This window comes from Cavia porcellus, unplaced genomic scaffold, assembly GCF_034190915.1.
Source record: "Cavia porcellus strain 051 isolate PalLab524CR breed Dunkin Hartley unplaced genomic scaffold, mCavPor4.1 scaffold_25, whole genome shotgun sequence".
Classification (NCBI taxonomy): domain Eukaryota; kingdom Metazoa; phylum Chordata; class Mammalia; order Rodentia; family Caviidae; genus Cavia; species Cavia porcellus.
Window position 1 is genome coordinate 45,514,200 of NW_026947508.1, and position 19,230 is coordinate 45,533,429.

Below are 19,230 nucleotides of genomic sequence, written 5' to 3' on the forward strand. Positions count from 1 at the left end.
GGCAGGGAAGCATTTCTAATGAAAACTGTCAAACTTAAAGGACAAGAATGAATGCAAACATCATCTATCATTCTATATGATCAGAAAAGCATGTCTGTGTATCTTTTATCACCAGCTCCATACATAGGGACTAGAACATATGCTAATCGAAATTTTTAGTTTTTACTTGTTTTCACATGGCAGTGAAACGCAATAGCTGATAAACTAGGAGCAAGCCGTATCAGTGGCATTGGGGATCCTCAGGACAATCCCCATATTTGGTAATTCAGCAGGAAGACCCATAGGACTCAGCATAATCACAATGACAGTTTTGATAGTACAGTAAAAGTATAAAAAAGCAAAATTGGTGAAAGGGCAAGGTGTGTAGGCATACCCTTCTAGAGGTCCTCTCCTAGTTAAGTCACATAGGACTCTTCCTGCAACATATATCTGCCAGGAATACTCAAGTACCCACTGCCTACCACATAACAAAATTTCAGCTTCTCAGAAGGAAAGCAGGTTTTCAGCATAAATCTTGTTTATACAAAGATTCAAGGCCCATTGAACCATCAGTTAGAGAATGGTAGGTTTTATATATCTGATCTTCTAGCTTCTTCTAACAAGTGAAGCAAAACTCAAAGTGCTAACCTCCCCCCACCAAAAAAATAAAAAAAGCTTTGTAGTTATTAAACAACTGACAACTCAGTTACAACAAACTACTTTTTAAAAGAATGATGGAGATTGAAATTTTAAATTAGGTATATGAGATGAGAAGATTAAGGGCACATCCATCCTTAAAATATCAAGAAGTTAAGTCTTCATAATTTCTTTCCTTGTATGACTTTCTGGAAAGCTGCTTGTAAACTGAACTTAGATTGTTGGATCTACTAGATAGATAGATAGATAGATAGATAGATAGATAGATAGATAGGCATACACGCAAGCATGCTGGCTCATGTATGTAACCCCAGTACCTGGAAGGCTGAACCCCAGTACCAGTTCAAGGCCAGTTTGGGCTACACAGCAAGACCACATCAATCAAAAAAGAGATTGTTGAATGTAGAAGATACTTAAGAGATTTTCTTTTGCTTAACAAAAAATACTCAATTAGAAAATACACTTATAATGTGAATTAAAAGATAGTTTTGTTTTTGTTTTGTTTTGTTTTGTCTTTTTCATGTTTATCGGTACCAGGGATCGAACTCATGACTGCCTGCTTGCAAGGCAGGCGCTTATGCCGCTGAGCTAAATCCCCAGCCCCTAAAAGATAGTTTTTAAGGCAAGTGCACACCTATGATCTTTTATGGTAGTGCACACTTATGATCTTAGCTATTGGAGAAGTTAAGGCAGGAAGATCCCTGTGAGTTTGAGACCAGCTTGGCTCCATGAGCAAGTTTAAGGCCAACCTGTAGTGCGTAGTGAGACTGTCTCAAAAAACAGAAAAAGCAGCTTTTACTACCTGTTAATATCACTCCTCAGACTTTTGGCTAAGATCAGTATGTTCATAAAGTAGAGCTTTGCTTTTCTGTTTTCTGTGTTCTTTATACATATATAAAAACAACACTGAAATCTTGTTTCGTTTTGGTTTCCTTTTGGAGCCAGGGTCTTGCTATGTAGCCCAGTCCAGTCTTGAACTCACTGTGTAGCTCAGGGTGGCCTCAATTCACTACAGTCCTGCCACAGGATCCTGAGTGCTGGAGATTACAGGGGTGTGCCACCATACATGCCCCAGAAATCTAACTTTTGAAAAACTTGTTGTAGATCATTTGCTCTAAAAATAATTAAGCCCATTTTGGCTTTTAGATATTCAAGGATTTAGAAATCTGTTGTTACCAATAGTCTTACACAATTTTGACCCCATGTGACTTTAGATATGTCACCTTTGTGTAGATGATAGCTCATCAAAATTGGTCAGATAGGACTAGGACTAAGAATCAAGAAGATAATATAGGTAAAAATGGTCATCAGAGGGTTGAGGAACACAGTGCTGACATTAGTCACAACAAAAGTCAGAGTTTCCTGTATTTACAGAGAAGCAAAAAAAAGGACTATAAAGCACAGGACAGTAGCACTTTTCCTAGTTTATGTGACAGAGAATCATTGTACAGTGGGGAGAAAACAAAAGATTAGAAAATTTATAAATGTTGACATATGAAAGTCTTCATATATAACATGATTTGTGTCAGTAACAATTTAAAGTGAGTGCTAAAAACTTTTCTGTTTTTTGAAACTAGGTCTCCTGCATAGTTCAGGCTGGCTTTAAACTCACAGGAATCCTGCGCCTCAGCCTCCTGAGTGCTGAGATCATGCACATGCACCACCATTCCTAGCTCAAAAATGTTAAGACACTTGCCTTAAGTTGTTAGCTCAGTGAGTAATACAGTGATTGCTTAGCCTGGGTGATACTTGAGTCCACTCCCCAGCACCAAAGATAAAAATTAAAAAGATATTAACAACTTGACTTCAATTTACCACAGAAAGTAACAGGCCAAATCTCAAAAGTGTTTTGTTTTGGTTTGAGACAAAGTTAGTTTTACTATATATTTAGGAGGCTAATTTTGAACTTTTAGTAGTCTTCCTGTCTCAGCCTCTACAGTGCTAGGATTAGAGGCATACACCACTACACCTGGCTCTCAGGTTTTATAATTTAATTCTTCAGACTGAAAATCTCATCTTTTTTTTTTTTTTTTTTGGTGGTTTTATTTTTTTATTTTGGGCACCAGAGTCTCACTAGGTAGCCTAGGCTGACCATGAATTTACAGCCATCCTACCTCAGCCTCCAGAGTGCTAGGATTACAGGAGTGCACCACCACACTCAGATAATCCCATCTCTTAAGATTTAGTGTGTTTCTCACTGTTCCATTGATCCCTAAGGTTCTGCAAAGGTGACCAAAGTGGGTGTATGGCAGTAGGCATCCTTATCCCTTTTAGGTCACACGCCCTGTCCCATTCCACCAAAGTAACTCAGTTATAAATGTCATGATATTAAAGCAAGGTGAAAAATTGTGATTTTAAATATCGTTTCTTTGAACAAAGTTACTTAGTTTTTAAGCTTCTTTTTTCATTTTCATTTTTATCAGTATGTTCACATTACTTGAGTATTCCATTCATCGTAGGGAATTGGTATGTATACATAACACAGCTTAATACTTCCATCCTTTTCCTTTCCCCTCTCCTTTTGTCTCTCTTTTCCCTTCATCTCTTGATCTCCTTCCCTTTTGCAGAAGATATGTCTTTCATTTTGCTTTTTATTTCTATTTTGGGGTTTCTCATAAGAAAACATGACATTTAAACTATGAAATGTATCTTGATTTTTTTTTCACTTAATGCTATAGTGTCATTGTGGATACATTTTCATACAAATGTCTCTCCTTTATAGCAGAGTACTCCGTTATATATAAATACATTTTCTTTCTCCATGTATCTTATTATTTATGATAGACATAAAGACTGCTTCCAAGATTTAGCCTACTGTATGACAAATTGCTGCTATAAACATGGGTATGCATGTATTGCTGTAATTTGATGTGTTTGACCCTTTCAAGACATTACATAGAAGGAAAATACATAACTAGGTCAAATGAAATTTCTAGTTCGATTTTTTGAGTGATTTCCACCATGCTTGTACTTGTTTACATTTCTACCAGCAGGTTAGAAGGGTTCTTTTTCCCCTCAGTTTCATCAGCATTTGTTATTGGAGTTGGTTTCTTGATGACAGCCATTCTTGCTGGAGTAAGATACAGTCTCATTCAGTATTTAGTTTGCATTTCTCCAATGGTCAGTGATGTTGACCATTTCTTTGTGTACTCACTGTTCATTTGTACCTCTTCTATCAAGTGTCTATTGATTTCTGTTGCCCATAGTTTGGGTCTTTTATTTTGGAGGATCTAGTTTTTTAGAGTTCTTCATGTATATTTTACTACTCTGAGGAGTAGCTGGCAAATCTCTCCGTTCTGTAGGTTGTCTCTTCACTCTATCAGTTGTTTCCTTGGCTGTGTAGAAGCTTTTAAAATTTGATACGATCCATTGTTGCTTCTTGATGTTAGTTATTTCTTGTGCAACCAGAGAAAGTTATTGTTTATGCCTATGTATTCAACAATTTTACCTACTTTATCTTCCAGCAGATTAAATGTCTGTTTTTTAATGCCAAGCACATTTATTAGAAAAGAAGTTATGAAATATCTTCTTTCCTTAAGAAATTAAAAAATAAATAAAACCAAAAGTGAATAGAAGGAAATAATAAAGATCAGAAAATTCAATCCCTTATCAAAATAACAACATCGTTTTTAATAAAAATTAACATTTTGATTCTTACGTTTCTGTAGAAGTACAAAAGACTCAGGATAGTCTAAACAATTTTTAAAGGAACAAAATTAGAGCTCCAACCCTCCCCAATCCCACAGTTAATCACAAAGTTACACCAATCATGACAAAACATCATTGACATCAAGATAGACAAACCACCACAGTACCAGTATGAAGTCCCAAAATAGGTAGTCACATAACAGACAATTGATTTCTGGCAAAGATGCAAGAGCAATTAAGTGGAGAAAGGATTGTGCCTTCAATAAATATACTGGAACAACTGGATATCCACATGCAAAAAACCCCAAACCTCAAAAACATCAAAAATTTCTTAAGACATCCAAGAAGTACAACAAACTCTTCTATTTTAAAACGTGTTTCTGAGCTCTGGTAACACTTTGACATTCTTCCAAGGTTAAAGTGTGAACTACCTGGAGTAGCCCACATAAGTTCCAGTAGAAGGAAAGACAAAAGATGTGATTAAAGCTTTATTTTTCTACCAGTAAGAGTAATCAGTAATTTACAGTAGCATTTCCTTTTTAAAATTCTTTAATTTTAGAAGTTACTGAACATACAAAGATCTCTAGGATGAAAAATCCTTTTTTTTTTTTTTTCTGTACAACGGCTTGAACCCAAGAGTTCTTACATGCTAGATGCTTTTTTTTTTGATGACTTTTTGAAAGGAGGCTAAGGAAAATCGCCATGAGTTTGAGGCCAGCCAGTTCTACATAGAGAGTTAAAGGCCATTCTGAACTACACAGGAAGACCCTAGCCTCAAAAAAAAAAAAAAAAAAAAAAAGAGAGAGAGAGAGAGAAAAGAAAAAGAAAAAAAAAAAAAAAACATCATTTCAGCTGAGTATGGTGGTGCACTCTTGTAATTCCAGCACTCGGGAGACTGAGACAGGAGGATTGCCATGAGTTCAAGGCCAGCCTGGGCTAATAACAAGTTCAAAGCCAGCCCACACTACATAATGGGACCATACCTTAAAAACAAAAAAATCATTTCAGTGTATTCTTTTCAAGACAGAATCGAAACTAACATATAATATCTTCATGCATCTTTATGCATGTTTTGCAGGGAGAGTATTCAAATTGCAGTATTTTTGGCAACTCTAGGCAAGTTTTGTGCTATAAAATGGAAGTTGATATTAAATCCTCTTTTAAGTTTTATTTTCACCATAGTCCGTTGCAGCTAATTTTGAAATGCTGTTCTACAGTTATATAATAATAGAGCTGTGATAATATTAGGTGACACATATTGACTGAAGCTCTATGTGTTTGATAAAATGCCAAGGACAACACTTAAAATTCCCATTTAATTATCAACCCTACTACTTTACACATGGAGAAACTGAGGCTAAATATTTGCCTGGTAATCCTAAAATCTTGAGAAAGTGAATATCTAAGGCAAGAATTCTTACAACTGTATTTATGATTATTGATAACTAAAGGATCATTCAAGTTTTGGTCATGCTATATCTGCACCACAAAAGAAATTTTGCAAGTTTATTACAACCATACCTCGTCTTTAAAAACATAATATGAATTTTAAACTTATTTTCTTATTAAGTTTTTCTTTTTTTTTTGTACTGGAAATCAAACTCACAACTGTGTGCTTGCCAGGCAGGCACTTATACCATTGAGCTAAATCCCCCGCCATAAAATTATTTTCTGTGTGGCAAGAAAAATAAGTCTGTGTTGACCAGTGCTATATTGATACCACAATTTCTTGTAGCACACAGAACATCAACTTATCCAGTTGCTTGATTACATGCAGATCTATTTATATTGACTTATCTTTGGTATATCAAGAATAAATATATCTGAATTATATAGTCTTTGTGGGGAAATACTTCAGTTAACATTTAATACCAATTTTTAAGCTTGTGTTTATATCTTTTATTAAGTAGGTTATATATGTGAGTGTGTGTGCATGCGCGTGCACGTGTGTTTATTCCAGAAGCCTAATCTCCTAGACTTCTCCTCAAGGCCATTTCCCTCCCAACTCCGGCCATAATAAATACGTAAATAAATAAAAAAAGTAATTTCTTATTTCGCTTTTGATATTTAGGAACAAGTTCCAGTTCCAGTCTATCATCCAACCCCTAGCCAGACTCGGCTAGCGACTCAGCTGACTGAAGAGGAACAGATTAGAATAGCTCAAAGAATAGGCCTTATACAGCATCTGCCTAAAGGAGTTTATGACCCTGGAAGAGATGGATCAGAAAAAAAGATCCGGGAGTAAGTTTTAATAAGTTTATTTCATGGGTCTGTTTTCAGACATTAGCTTTTGAAAAATGTCTCTTTTCTTATGTATAGTGATACCTTGGCTGTCGATCTGAAACCTTTCCAAATCTGTGTTCAGACACTGAAAAGCTTGAGAACTGAAGATGTTTTTTCCATAAGAAATAATGCAAAACCAAATAATTGATTCTGTGGTCCAAAATTACACTTATAAATTCGTTTTTTCCAGGATTTTAAACACATTTCACAATGATTTCTTTAACTTTGTCATGGTTCTCACAGTTTTCTTCTTAGCTTTACTGCTGGTGTCACTAACTTTATTTGGAGCCACAGTTACCATATTTTACACAATTGAGTACCAAAAAAAAGCACTGTGAGGAATGCTTATTGAATGCAGTAACCCAGCACTGTATGTTATCTAGGCAAGAACAGCACTTACGTTGAAGCATCACACATCTTTGTGTCCACAGCAAGACTGGACACATAACTCACTCTCAGCCTAATCAGGCTTTTTCAAGTTGGATTTCTGGTTTAACTGTCAAACCAAATTACAAATACTAAGCACATTTTTTTCAAACTTTGCTGTTGGAGTAATGGAAAGTTCAAGCGTGAAGCCATTCAGCAACTGACATGTTACTGTTCTTTGGAAGTCTCTGACATTTACTGTACTGAAACACCTCAGTGAACACAAAAGAATGTTTTTAAATGCACTAATAAAAAAATTTGTATATAAAAACAGCTAGCAGAATGGTGTGAATTCTGATTATTATGTACACTTCTTGTCCATGTAAGTAATTGATGATAGCAAAAAAACCATTTACATATATGAATGTGAACTAGAACCAGCATAACTAGTGACCATGTCAATTTTGGAATGTCACTGGTAATATTTCAAGGACCTATAGCCATAGGGATTGATCCCAAAATGTGTACTACCACTCCCTCAGCTTAAAGCTTAGTACACAAGGTATTCATCACAGTCTTGTTTGGAGGCTGGGAGGGAATGCATGCTACATAACTGTCCAGCAGTGGAATAAGTTGTGATATGGGAATACTTCACTAGGTAATGCAGCCATTGCAGTTCTTAAGTTTTTAGTGATACAAGAGAAATCTGTTTCTTGTAAAATGTTTTATTAAGCTCGATGAGTTAAAGATAAAATATTGCTTATATGGAGTTTTATCCCCAAAGCTCATCATTGTCTTTGAGATTCGCTAATAAGGGATACAGTGTCCTTTTGAGAATGGCTTACTCAGCACAGGCATAATTTGATTTACTGTGTTAATGTTTGACACTCTACCAATGTATTTTGTGTTAGTACTTAAAATTGTAGTTTGTCTAGAATACTGATTTCTAAAATGAAAATTCAAAACCGAGTTGATGAAAATAGCTTTAACTTAAAGGAGCCCCGTAAGTAAGCTGCAGTTAAGGTTCTATTTTTACATGTTTTTAAAATAAAAATTATATTACTCCAGGTTTGTAATAAAAACTCAGTATAAAGAAACAAAGTTGTTCTGATACCTTTCTACTTAAAGCATCATACATTCCTGTAGGGTTCTGCTGTAATATGTAGCTGTTTTACAAACAGCAATAAACTTGACCTTAATGTAGTCCATTTCTCTTTACTCTGTTGATTGCTCTTAAGCCCAGAAAATTCTGAGGTGATTAAAACAAGAATATAGGTGGATAAACACTAGGAAAAATTTTCTTTTGCATGCTGTAGTAATAAGATTACGGGCAAATTGTTCTAGTATGTTCAGAGTACTATCATCTTTGAGTGTTGTGGATAGGCCACTTATGTAAAAATGCTTCCTGATTTCTCTCCCTTGCTTCCTTCACAGGTGTGTGATCTGTATGATGGACTTTGTTTACGGAGACCCAATTCGATTTCTGCCGTGCATGCACATCTATCACCTGGACTGTATAGATGACTGGTTAATGAGATCCTTCACGTGCCCCTCCTGCATGGAGCCAGTTGATGCAGCACTGCTTTCATCCTATGAGACTAATTGAGCCAGGGTCTCTTGTCTGACTTCAAGTGAACCATCATTTCTGGTGGTTTTGATCTTTTGTCACTGAGCCCAAAGAGCCAGGGATTAGGAATTAAGATCATGCACAAAAGTTTCCTTAAAATTCCTGGATGGCTGCAGATGTTGAGGAAAGTATGTAATATTTTAGAAACTTAGGGGGGGAAAGTAGGATGGTATTTTTATGTAAAGCCTTGACCCAGTGTTTAAAAGATAATTGTATTTAGATCTTGTTATTGCTCCAGTACATAGGAATTGTGTAAAGTGTTACAGCAACTATTCATGTTTAAATTGTGTATGTTGAAGATTAGGAAAAAGATAGTGATTATTTTTCCTAAATGAAATAACTCTTCTCCCTTCCACCCAGATTCTTTTCTGAAGTTACCGGCATTTGGGTCAAGGTTTTATTAAAAGCTACATTTTATAACACTGGCACAAAAAAGTAGTTTTAAGCTTGTTTGCACAGTTCTTTTTTCCATTGGAAATGGAATTCATTGCCTTAGGTCTTTTAAAATAGTGTTTTATTGTTGGGGCTGGCTCTGTGCTTGCAATCCAGTTTATTTATATCCTGTTGTAAGTGCTATATTCTGTTTGCAGTTAGGAAATGCAGAATTCAAAGTGATCTCCTAGCTTGTAAGCAAACTGAGATGCACTATTCCTTTTCTATAAAAAATGCATCAAGAAACCAACTCCAACAAATTGATTTAATAGTGCCCTTTCTTATGTGTTTATCTAACTGTTTTGGTTGTTAAAATGGTGATAATTGAAAGTCAAGGTAAATTTTAAATATGGAGATTCTGATTTTTTGAGCTTGAATTATGCTACCATGTTTATGTGAAAATGAAGGTGGTACCATGGTGGAACGTAAAAAGTAGTAGTTCTCAGTTGTAGTAGTTTTGATTTACTGTTTTCTCTGACCTCCTTCCTTGTCTTGACCCAATAGCAAAAGGATACTGCATCTCCCATTACTGTTGTGCTGAGGTTTATTGAAGTTATATAAACACATCTCAGTCTGTGTCTCTTAGAAAGGTATCTATTAAGTCCTGCGGGGTGACTGATAGACTAAGCAAAGAATAAAGGTAAATGTGTTTCATGTTTTGCACACAAATGCAGAGTTTGTATAACCACATGACTTCATGGTTGTGATCTCAAGGAATTTCTCATTTAATTTTTCTTGCAGTTAATGTAAGAATACTCTAAATCTCTAAGCTTCTGAAGTGTTAGAGGTAGAGATGGTCTAGTAAATATGTAGTAGTAATGTTTTATCCACTTGGCATGTGTTTCTTTTTCCTTGTGTACTCAAAGGTGACTTACTCATTCATCTCAGTGATATGACAGCTAAAAATCGTTCATTAGCAAAACGAGAAACAGTCTCTGCCTAACAAACAAATATTTCTTATTATTTTATATTGAGTTGAATACTTGACTCAACACTTTTCTACACACAAGACAAGTTTCTGGAAGGTTCTTCGTAATTGCATTATAGGGTAATTTAGTATGTCCTAAGTACTTATTTGACACTCAACTATATTATGCATATGTTGGTTAATTTCCTTCTGAGCCCCATGATGGAATGACTCAAAGATGAATTTGAGGAAAATTGAAAGAAACTAAGTATCAGATTCTGTTAAACTGTTACATGTATCTTGCTTAAATTTCTGTTCATTAATTTATATCTACCCAATTACATAAAGCAAATTTGGAGGAAACAGCAGAATTTGTGCAATATTTTCAGTGATACTTTTTTATTGTGTTTTCTACTTAAACATGGTGTCTATATCAGGTATTATAGTAAGAATTTCTTTTTTTTTTTCTAGATCTTCAAAATTGGTAAATGAACTTCCATGTTGCAGTTAGTCTTTATTATAAGACTTCTTTCATAGAAGTTTGGTAATTTTGAAGGAAGCAGTATAAAACAGAATGCTTTTTTTCAGCACTTTGTATTCTTTAACTTTGTTCTCTACATACTCTGTTAAGAATCATAAATTTCAGCTTTTACAATGTTAAATAAAGTTATAATATAGTTGTGAAGGGATAAATTTAGAATTGATTGTAAGCCTATCACTCAACTTACCTAATCTTTTAGGAAAAATGTCATATATAAATGTCTAGGTATATATGCCTCAGAGAAGTATTTTTTATTGCTTGTCATTTAACATCATCTGATCATATACTTAGATGTCTAATAGTGTTAAATTTCTAAAACCAAATAGTTGGAACCTATTAAGATAACAGGCAAGATGTGTTCAACCTTGGCTGTGGGATTTGAAATGTCTGAAAGTCTAACAGAGTGGGGAGGCACTACAAGCATCTTACTCTTTTCAATGTAAAACCTAGCAGGTTAAAATACTTTTCCATTCACATGGATTTTTCTTTTTTAATTCTGTGAAGACTTATCCTCTACTGTTACGGTCTACCTTGTGATATAAGTCTACCTTGTGTATGGTTTTACAGAGTAGTAAGCATTAATTAGGGTTCTCTGCATACAGATCTCCTTCAAAGGGAAGCATGCCTTTTTAAAAAGGAATAACACTTAACAGTCAGAAACAGTTGCCTGTGGTCCTGAGAATAAAAGTGGTAAAGAGGGGGAAAGGTAGGTATCTTAAGTGTAATTTTTAGTTTGATTATCTGTGCTTACAAAGCAATAGGTAGCAATTGTTTCTGGACTCTTATTGATTATACTTTAAAACAGATGGATTTTAGCCATTGTAATAACCTCAACTAATTTCTTTTTGAACTTTTAAGCTTGGAGCTGGATATGATGATACATGCCTGTAATCCTAGCAGTTGGGAGACTGAGACAAGAGGATTACCTGTTTGAGACTAGCCTGGGTTACATAGTGAGTTTAGAAGCATCCTTTTACTACATAATGAGACCTTGTCTTTTTTTCTTTCTTTCTTTCTTTTCTTTCTTTCTTTCTTTTCTTTTCTTTTCTTTTCTTTTCAAGGCCTTTAATTTTAGAATTAATGGGCATAAAAAATTGACAATTTGGTTAATATGATAGCTCTTGAAGTAATACTATGTTTACTTGAATTTAAACAACATCTACTCTTTTGCTAGTTGGGAGAGAGAAAAGAATTTGAGTCCTCTTTATATCACACTCCTGCTTCAGTCTTAAACTCAGCTAGACTTTTCCAAAACTCTAGATGCTAATTTTATGTTTAAGGATTTATCCTTTAGAGATAGTGCTGTTTTTGTTTCTTAATACCTGCCCATTTTCTGGTGTCTTGGAACTTGATTTTCTGCTTCAGTCATTAAAATTTCTGATAAGTATGAGAAACATTGGAACATGACTTAACAACCAAAAGCTTCATTTAAAAAACAAACAGGCCTAGACGCAGTATCGTCCTTCATTGGCATTTGCGTGGTTGTTAAGGCAGTGTCCTATGGGTGACAATGAGCTAAGCTGAATTCCTTCTCTCTTCCCTCTCACATTAGCCCAGTTTTGACATATTTTGGCTTTGAGGCTGTTTTTCTATCAACTGAATGCCCCTCCTAGTCAGAGAAGGTAGTTTGATTCTCTGCCCTTCAGGAATGAACCAGTACATTACTGCATTGAATAAAATTATGATTGACCCATGTTTCAGATGAAATTTTCCTGAAGTATCAAAAATGGTGCCTGTGTCTCAGAAGTCTGTGATAAAATAAGCTTAAAGAACACTGAAGTAGGAGTCAGAACTTGATGCGCCTCTAATTCCATGTCAGTTTGTCTGTCTTAGACCACGTCAGGGGACTGGTAGATCACTGAGCTGTTTTTGTACTGGGAATTAAACCCAACAGCTTTTACACTGAGCTATATTCCTAGTCTTTTCTGGGGGAGGGGAGAAATCACTAAGTTATCCAGACTAGGCTTAGGTTTTTGAAAGACAAGTCAAGGAGAACATGATGTCATAGGGCTCTGAATGTTTTTTAGTAATGGGGACTCTGTAGCAGAGGAAAAAACCAAAATCTCATTTTTAATAGAGTCCCCCAAGCTGTTCTGTTACACCAGCAGCTTTTCCAAATACTTGGTAGATGATCCCCTCCCAAATTAATGTGAGATAAGATTTGGTATCTTTTTTGTTTTTTTTGTCTTTTTGAGACAGGGTCTACTGTGCAGTTCAGGCTGGGCTTGAGCTCACTTTGTAGCCCAGGCTGGTCTCGAACTTGTAATAATCCTCCTGTCTCAGTCTCCCCAGTGCTGGGAGGGGTTTGTTACTTTTTTTGGTTTTCTTTTAAAAACTGCCTAAATATGAGATTGAAAATAACACCGGTATTGGGTGCTTTTTAATTATTCAGAGATGATAGACATTCTGTCTTTCCATTTGTTCTTTGGCTAGTTCCTTCATGAATAGAAAACCCACATGAATACCTTTCTTTTCTTTTCTTTTCTTTTCTTTTTTTTTTTTTTAGGCAGGGCCTTGCTGTGTACTTCAGGCTGGCCTTAAACTCACTATGTAGTCCAGACTGACCTCAAGCTCCTGCCTCAGCCTCCTGAGTGCTGGGATTACAGGAGTTCACTACCAGCCTTTAACTATATTTTGATCTGAAATTTTACAAAGGGAATTTCAAAATAACCTAAACAGTTTAATCATCTACTTTATTCTTAACTGAACAGTAAGTATTTGCTCACGGCAGTAGCTGAATGCATTCGCTAAAACCATTTATTATTACCATGTGCTTTCCACAGGTTTTTCTTTTGGTATGTATGAAGGAGTATCACAGGAAACACGTTTTAGGCATCTAAAATTGGTTATGATTAGAGGAAAGGAGCACCTGTGCACCTTGAACCCTTTCTGTAACCATGCTTATAGTCACTAAATTTCTTAGCACAAGGTAAATGAAAGAAGTTGAATACAATAAGGGATTGCCCTGATGGGTTTAGAGATAGCAGTGTGCGCTAAATGCCTGTGAAGAGATTCGGTTGGCTATGCAGCACACGGCATCTGGGGCCAAATGCAGTAACTAATCCCATCAGTTAGGACCAAAAGCAAGTTCTCAGCATTGTGTGAATTGGGAAGCCTGGACTGTGTTTTCAGACCTCTGAGGTTGGCTTCTAGTGCTGCCCACAGAAGAGGCACAGGAACAGGCTGTGTCCTGCCAATTCCAGGTGTAAACCCAACCCTCACCTTTAAAACAGGGTAGAATAAGGAGCCTGTATCCACAAGGGTAGCAAAACTCAGTGGGCAGATTATAAACTACAATTTTACAGTGCCATTGTTTTCATAAATTATTTTGTCCTCATGGATCTTGGTTACCCTGTTAGTTTCTATCTGTAGGGAATTGAACGAGGTAATTCCTAGGCATTCTTCCTGGTTGGGAGAAGGTACCAATATATAACAAGGCATTTTTTGATGGGCTGGTACTGCCAGTCTTAGGACTTTCTTAAACTTGAAGTTAAAGGCTTTGAAGTTTCCTTTGAAGTAAAATGAAGTTTGCGTTCATGGCTTTTGATAAGCAGGGTTTCTGGTTTCCCTTGAAGACCAAAGAACATGAAATACCAACTCACACTAAGTTTTAGTGATTATAACTTAACATACTGAAAGCATTGTCTTTTTCCTAACTTTCATTGTTGGTAAAGGGAAGATGTATTTTTTTTCAGTTATTTTTAAGATGTATTTTTATTAACAGAAAACCTAGAACTGGTGCTGGAAGCAGATGTCCATGTTTACCTATATGATCGTGGCTGGGGATTTAGCTCAGTGGCATAAGCACCTGCCTTGCAAGTGTGTGGTCGTGAGTTCAATCCCCGGTACCGATAAAAAAAAAAAAAAAAAAAAAAAAAAGAGAGAAAAAGAAAAAGCCAAAAAAAAAATAAAAACCAAAAACCTATATGATCAGTTCTTCACACAGCAGCTAAAATAATTTTAAGTGAGTTGATTGGATGATGTCATTCCCTAACTTAAGATTTTAATAGCTTCCCATTGTGGTAAAAATAAAAACTGAACTCTTTAAGTGGGATGAGTAGGCTTTCAGCCTCTGTCTCATAGGACTGCAGGAGCTAGCTTTCATGGACCATCATTTTGTACTTGTAAAGTGGCACACTCTCACCTGTCTCAGGTCTTCTGCCCTGCAGCTGGCTGCTGCTTCTAGACAAAGCCACATCTTTTTTCCTTGCTTCCTGGCTCTAGTTTTTTATGTACTTGCATGCCTTCCCATCAAAGTAAGTTACTCAAGAGCAGGGCAGTAAACACTTAAAAGATACAAGATACTTATTAAATGAAAGGAAAGGCAAAATAGGGAAGAGTTCTTAAGGAATCTGAGCATTTCTAATGTAATGGGAGCTACTATCATCCCAAGAACATTGCCATTGGATAACAGAGATCTCTTCATTAAGAGTTTGGGGTTGAGGAGCTGGAGGTTTAGCTCAGCAGGCACAAGCGCCTGCCTGGCAAGCACGAGGTTTTGAGTTTAATCCTGGATACCAGAGGGGAAAATGCCATATTTCAAGAGTTAGGGGTTGACAAGGAAAAAGGCAGACAGCATTCTGAAAAACCCTGTACTTTTAACACCTGTACTTTCCCCATACAGGGGAAGCCCTGTATGGGGAATGTGGCAAGTCTTAGTTCCTATGTATCCATTTTTGAAAGAAGCTACATGAGCGTGAGTTTATAGTGTTTTAACCTGCCTAGGACCCCATGTTCCAGCATAGGACCCAAGACCAGTCCAGTTGTACTTACCTCTCATTCTAAAAGTGGTTCTATTTTAGTGTACATCACATTTATGTGGAGGGCTTGCTAAACCTCGTGTTGCTATGCCTCAACCCTGTAGTTTCTAGGTCTGAGAATTTATTTCAAACAGATTCCCAGGTGATACTTAATGCTGCTGGTCAGGGGACAGCACCATGACAACTACTTGCCTAAGCAACAGACATTCGAGTTAGACCAAACTACTTGTCCTTAACAGACAGTTTTATTTTTGTAACAGTGGGGATTTAACCCAAGACTTGAGCTATAACTTCAGCCCTTTTTCATTTTTTGAGACAGGGTCTTGATAAGTTGCACAGACTGTGCTTGAACTTGCCATTCTTCTGCTTCAGCTTCCCAGAACGCTGGGCTTAACAGATGTGTACCACTACACTGGCTCTTAGTGAGATTTTTCATACTGTAGTTAGGACAAGATGCCCTTCCTCCACCAGCTATAAGCTAAAGGACCTGAGGCCACATTTCATTGCTATGTGAGGTGGCCAGTTCCAGAAAACAGACCTCATGAAACAAGATGTAATGACACCACTGTAGAGCCCCTCTCTGTTTACTCCCAGGCCAACTCACCCACAGTATGCATGGACCAGTAGATTTACCTTTCAATATATTATCCCTGAGCTAAAAGGATCTTATTAGATTGCCCACACTGCCATCAGACTTGGAATCCCTTTCCCTCAAACGTCTCAATAATTGGGATTGCAGGCATGCACCACCACTGTTGAGTGAACTCTGTTTTGAGTTCAGTTGGCCTGTTGTGAACTACCCCTTGTAATTGGGCTGGTGATGCATGCATGTAATCTCAGCACTTGGAAGGTTGAACCAGTGGTATCACTGAGTTGGAGGCTAGCCCGGGCTATGCAACAAGCCCTGTCTCCAAAAAAAAAAAAAAAAAGTGGAGCATTGTTAGTAAACTCATCTTTTTCATACTGCAGATGTGCTCACAGCCTTTACCAGAGATAATTGCACCATTGATAGGTGGTAGGTAACCATATTTGCCCAATAGCAGAGTATTGACCTTGAATGAGGTCCTAGGTTCAATTCTCAGCACTTACAAATTAATTTTTCTAATGGATCACTTGAACCATAACTTAAGTGTTTAGAAGTTTTGAGTGTCAGCATTGTGTACCACAGTTTCCCAGTAGTTACTTCTTTTTTCTTCCCAAATCCATTTTATTTCAAGGAGAAAAAAGAAAACTAAAAATTTTAGGGCTGGGGATTTAGCTTAGCAGTGTAAGTGCTTGCCTGGCGAGCGTGAGGTTGTGAGTTCAATCTCTGGTACCAAAAAAAGTAATAATAAAATTTTTAAAACATTAATCAGGGCAGCAATGGTATATAAATTGCACATTATCATCCTCAAATCATTCACCCAGAATGCAAGACATCTGCAGTCAGTTGTCCAAATATACCAGCACAGATTTTCTCTTCAGTGAACTCAGAGAAATCAGAAGTATAACTAAAGTATCTTTTATATACCTAAATTATACATATACATATGTTGTTTCAGCTTCTGACACCAATGAGCCTATGTTTACACTAAAATGTGTCCCTTATTCCACTAATGATATGGTCTCAAGTTGCATCCATTTACCTCTAAGTCTCCAGTTTATTCTTTTTTATGGCTGAGAAGTACTCCATTGCATAAAAATACCCCATCCTTTTTATCTATTTTTCAGCCAGTATGCATTTAGATTATTTCCAAGATCTGGCTATTACAAATTGTGCTGCTATGCACATACATCACTGTGATATGATGTTTTTAATTCTTTTGAGAAGATACTTAGGTAATAGCTAGGTAGAATGGGACCTCAAGTCCTAGGGGATTTTTTGTGTTTTCATTTTTTAAATTTTATTTTGAAGAGAATAGAACCCAACATACAGAATAAAGCCAATCAGAACAAAGAGGTGAAAGTGGTACAAAACTTCAAAACAGTATAATGGGTAGTCAACAATGGCTACCATAATATATCTTGCTATCTTCACAATAGTTGTCCACACCATCAGATATAGCAAAATCAAACAAAACCAATCATAACATTGAATAAAACAAAACAAAAAAAACTGAATAAAACAATACATTGAAACAAAACAGATCAATGCTGCCTATTATAATCTTCAAAATAGTTAATCAGGTTACCAGGCTGGAGGATAAAACAGAACAGTAAAGTGGAACAAAACATTGGATTTCAAAAACAAGACAGGAAGATACCACCCACAATTGACAATGTACACTGCCATCCTCCAAGTAGATGCCCAGACCACCAGCTCCAGGCCTACAGAGTCAACCAAACAATACCAGCATCAAGTTATTCCCTTTCCTTCATTGCAGTGATCTTACCCTGAGTCCTGAATCTGTGTGTGTGGAGGGGGTTGCTCTTCTTGTTTTTCACCCTACACACTGGCTGACTCGGGAAGGCATGGTTTCTTTTCTGGCTGAGACAACCACGTGGTAGAGCCTGCTTCACGGGAAGGCCTGTTTCTCTTCTGGCTGAGGCTCTTACCCATCAGCATAGCAACGCTTGCTTCATGGGAAGGCATGGTGCTCTTTTGGTTGAAGCTCTTACCAATCAGCATACTGGAGCCTGCTTCATGGAAAGCTGTAGTTTCTTTTCCAAATTACTGTCTTTTAACAAACTTGCATGTAGTTTGTGCCCCATCAAGCCTCAATCCAGGCCTGAAGCTCTGCCTCTGTTAAAGCCTATCGCTCAAGCAGCTGATGAACTCTCCAGCGGGGGACAGGTAGAATTCAGTCCACTACTCCAGACCCTCTCCCTACCTCTTGATGCCAAGTGATCTGTGCAACCATGTCAAACAGCTTACCTTGTGTGTACCCCAGCAAGGGTGGTTCTTAGCCATTGCTTCCTTATCATTGTGCCAAAAGGCAGGCAATAATTTTCTAACTTGACTGCTTTTTGACAAAGTAACTTAGTATTTTTTCCAGAGCATAAGATGTCTGCTGTTGTGAAGTGTTTGTTAATGTGAAAGAAAACAATGCAATCCAGTCACTAGGTGTTGTGATTAAATTTAAATGTCAACTTCTAGCAGTTGTAGAAACCTTTAGTAATTGTGTGCTTTCCCAAAAAGCTCTGTTACAGTTTCTCACCTAATCATTAAGTTTATACAGTGTAAGCAGTTCATAGATTGCTCACTTACAGGTAGACTTTTCTTTCAAATGAGGCTTACTTGTGTGTGGATTTACCCTAATGATTAACAATTAACTTTGCACCAGAGTTCAAAGGAGTTGTGCTAACCCAAGCAGAAAGGCACGGTCCTACCTTGGAAAGCAGTATCTGAGGGTAGGATGTGGCATTCCTGTTTGGTAGTTCAGCATGCCCATTTCCCACAACAGGCAAAAAGTGTTGAAAAGGGTTTATATTAAAAGCAGAAGGAAACCATGCATAGTGCAGCGTGCTTGTAATCTCAGCACGGAGGGAGGCCAAGGCTGCAAGATTGCAAATGCAGATCCTACCTATCTCAAAAAATAAAAGTCTGTGACTATAGCTCCTTGGTAGCCCGAGTTTAACCCCTGGTCACAATTGGTCAATAAAAATAAGGCAAGGAGATTAACATTGACTCTCCATCTGTGAGTAGGTGAAATAGGGAGTAATACCAAAGAAAAGTGGATTTAGTTTCTGTATTCAGTGGTCTGGCGCTTACTCAGCAGGCTGGGGCTTTCCGAAAACCTCATGGTGCCCTTCTTCACTTGCTGGGAATCTTGCACCAGGGCCTCAGCCAAGTCTTGGGTTGATACTGGCCTTTTAGAGGCCTAGGTTTTCAGTCAGCTTGTGGCCTTTTGCTGTGAATGGCGATAACTCTTGGAAACCCTCCCATTTTGACTCCAGAGATAAGGAAATAGGGAAGCCTGCCAAGGAGTGGGAGAGCTGATAGGACCCAGCACCCTGCCAGGCAGAGCTCCTGTGCCCAGCGAGAGACTGAGGGAGCCTTGCCAAGGGCCTGTTCAGATCATGTTACACAGTTGCTGCTTCCCTGACAACT

General features: G+C 37.1%; 1 protein-coding gene across 1 annotated transcript in view; it reads left to right on the forward strand.

Annotated features, from left to right (window-relative positions):
• The window catches only part of Rnf11 (ring finger protein 11), a 37,437-nt gene extending 27,167 nt beyond the window's left edge, over positions 1-10,270 (forward strand). The window contains exons 2-3 of the mRNA XM_003463057.5: positions 6,356-6,525; positions 8,368-10,270. Coding sequence (XP_003463105.1) covers positions 6,356-6,525; positions 8,368-8,539 — 342 coding nt within the window. The 3' untranslated portion in view covers positions 8,540-10,270. The remainder of the gene's footprint in view (positions 1-6,355; positions 6,526-8,367) is intronic.
• Positions 10,271-19,230: the final 8,960 nt, after the last annotated feature.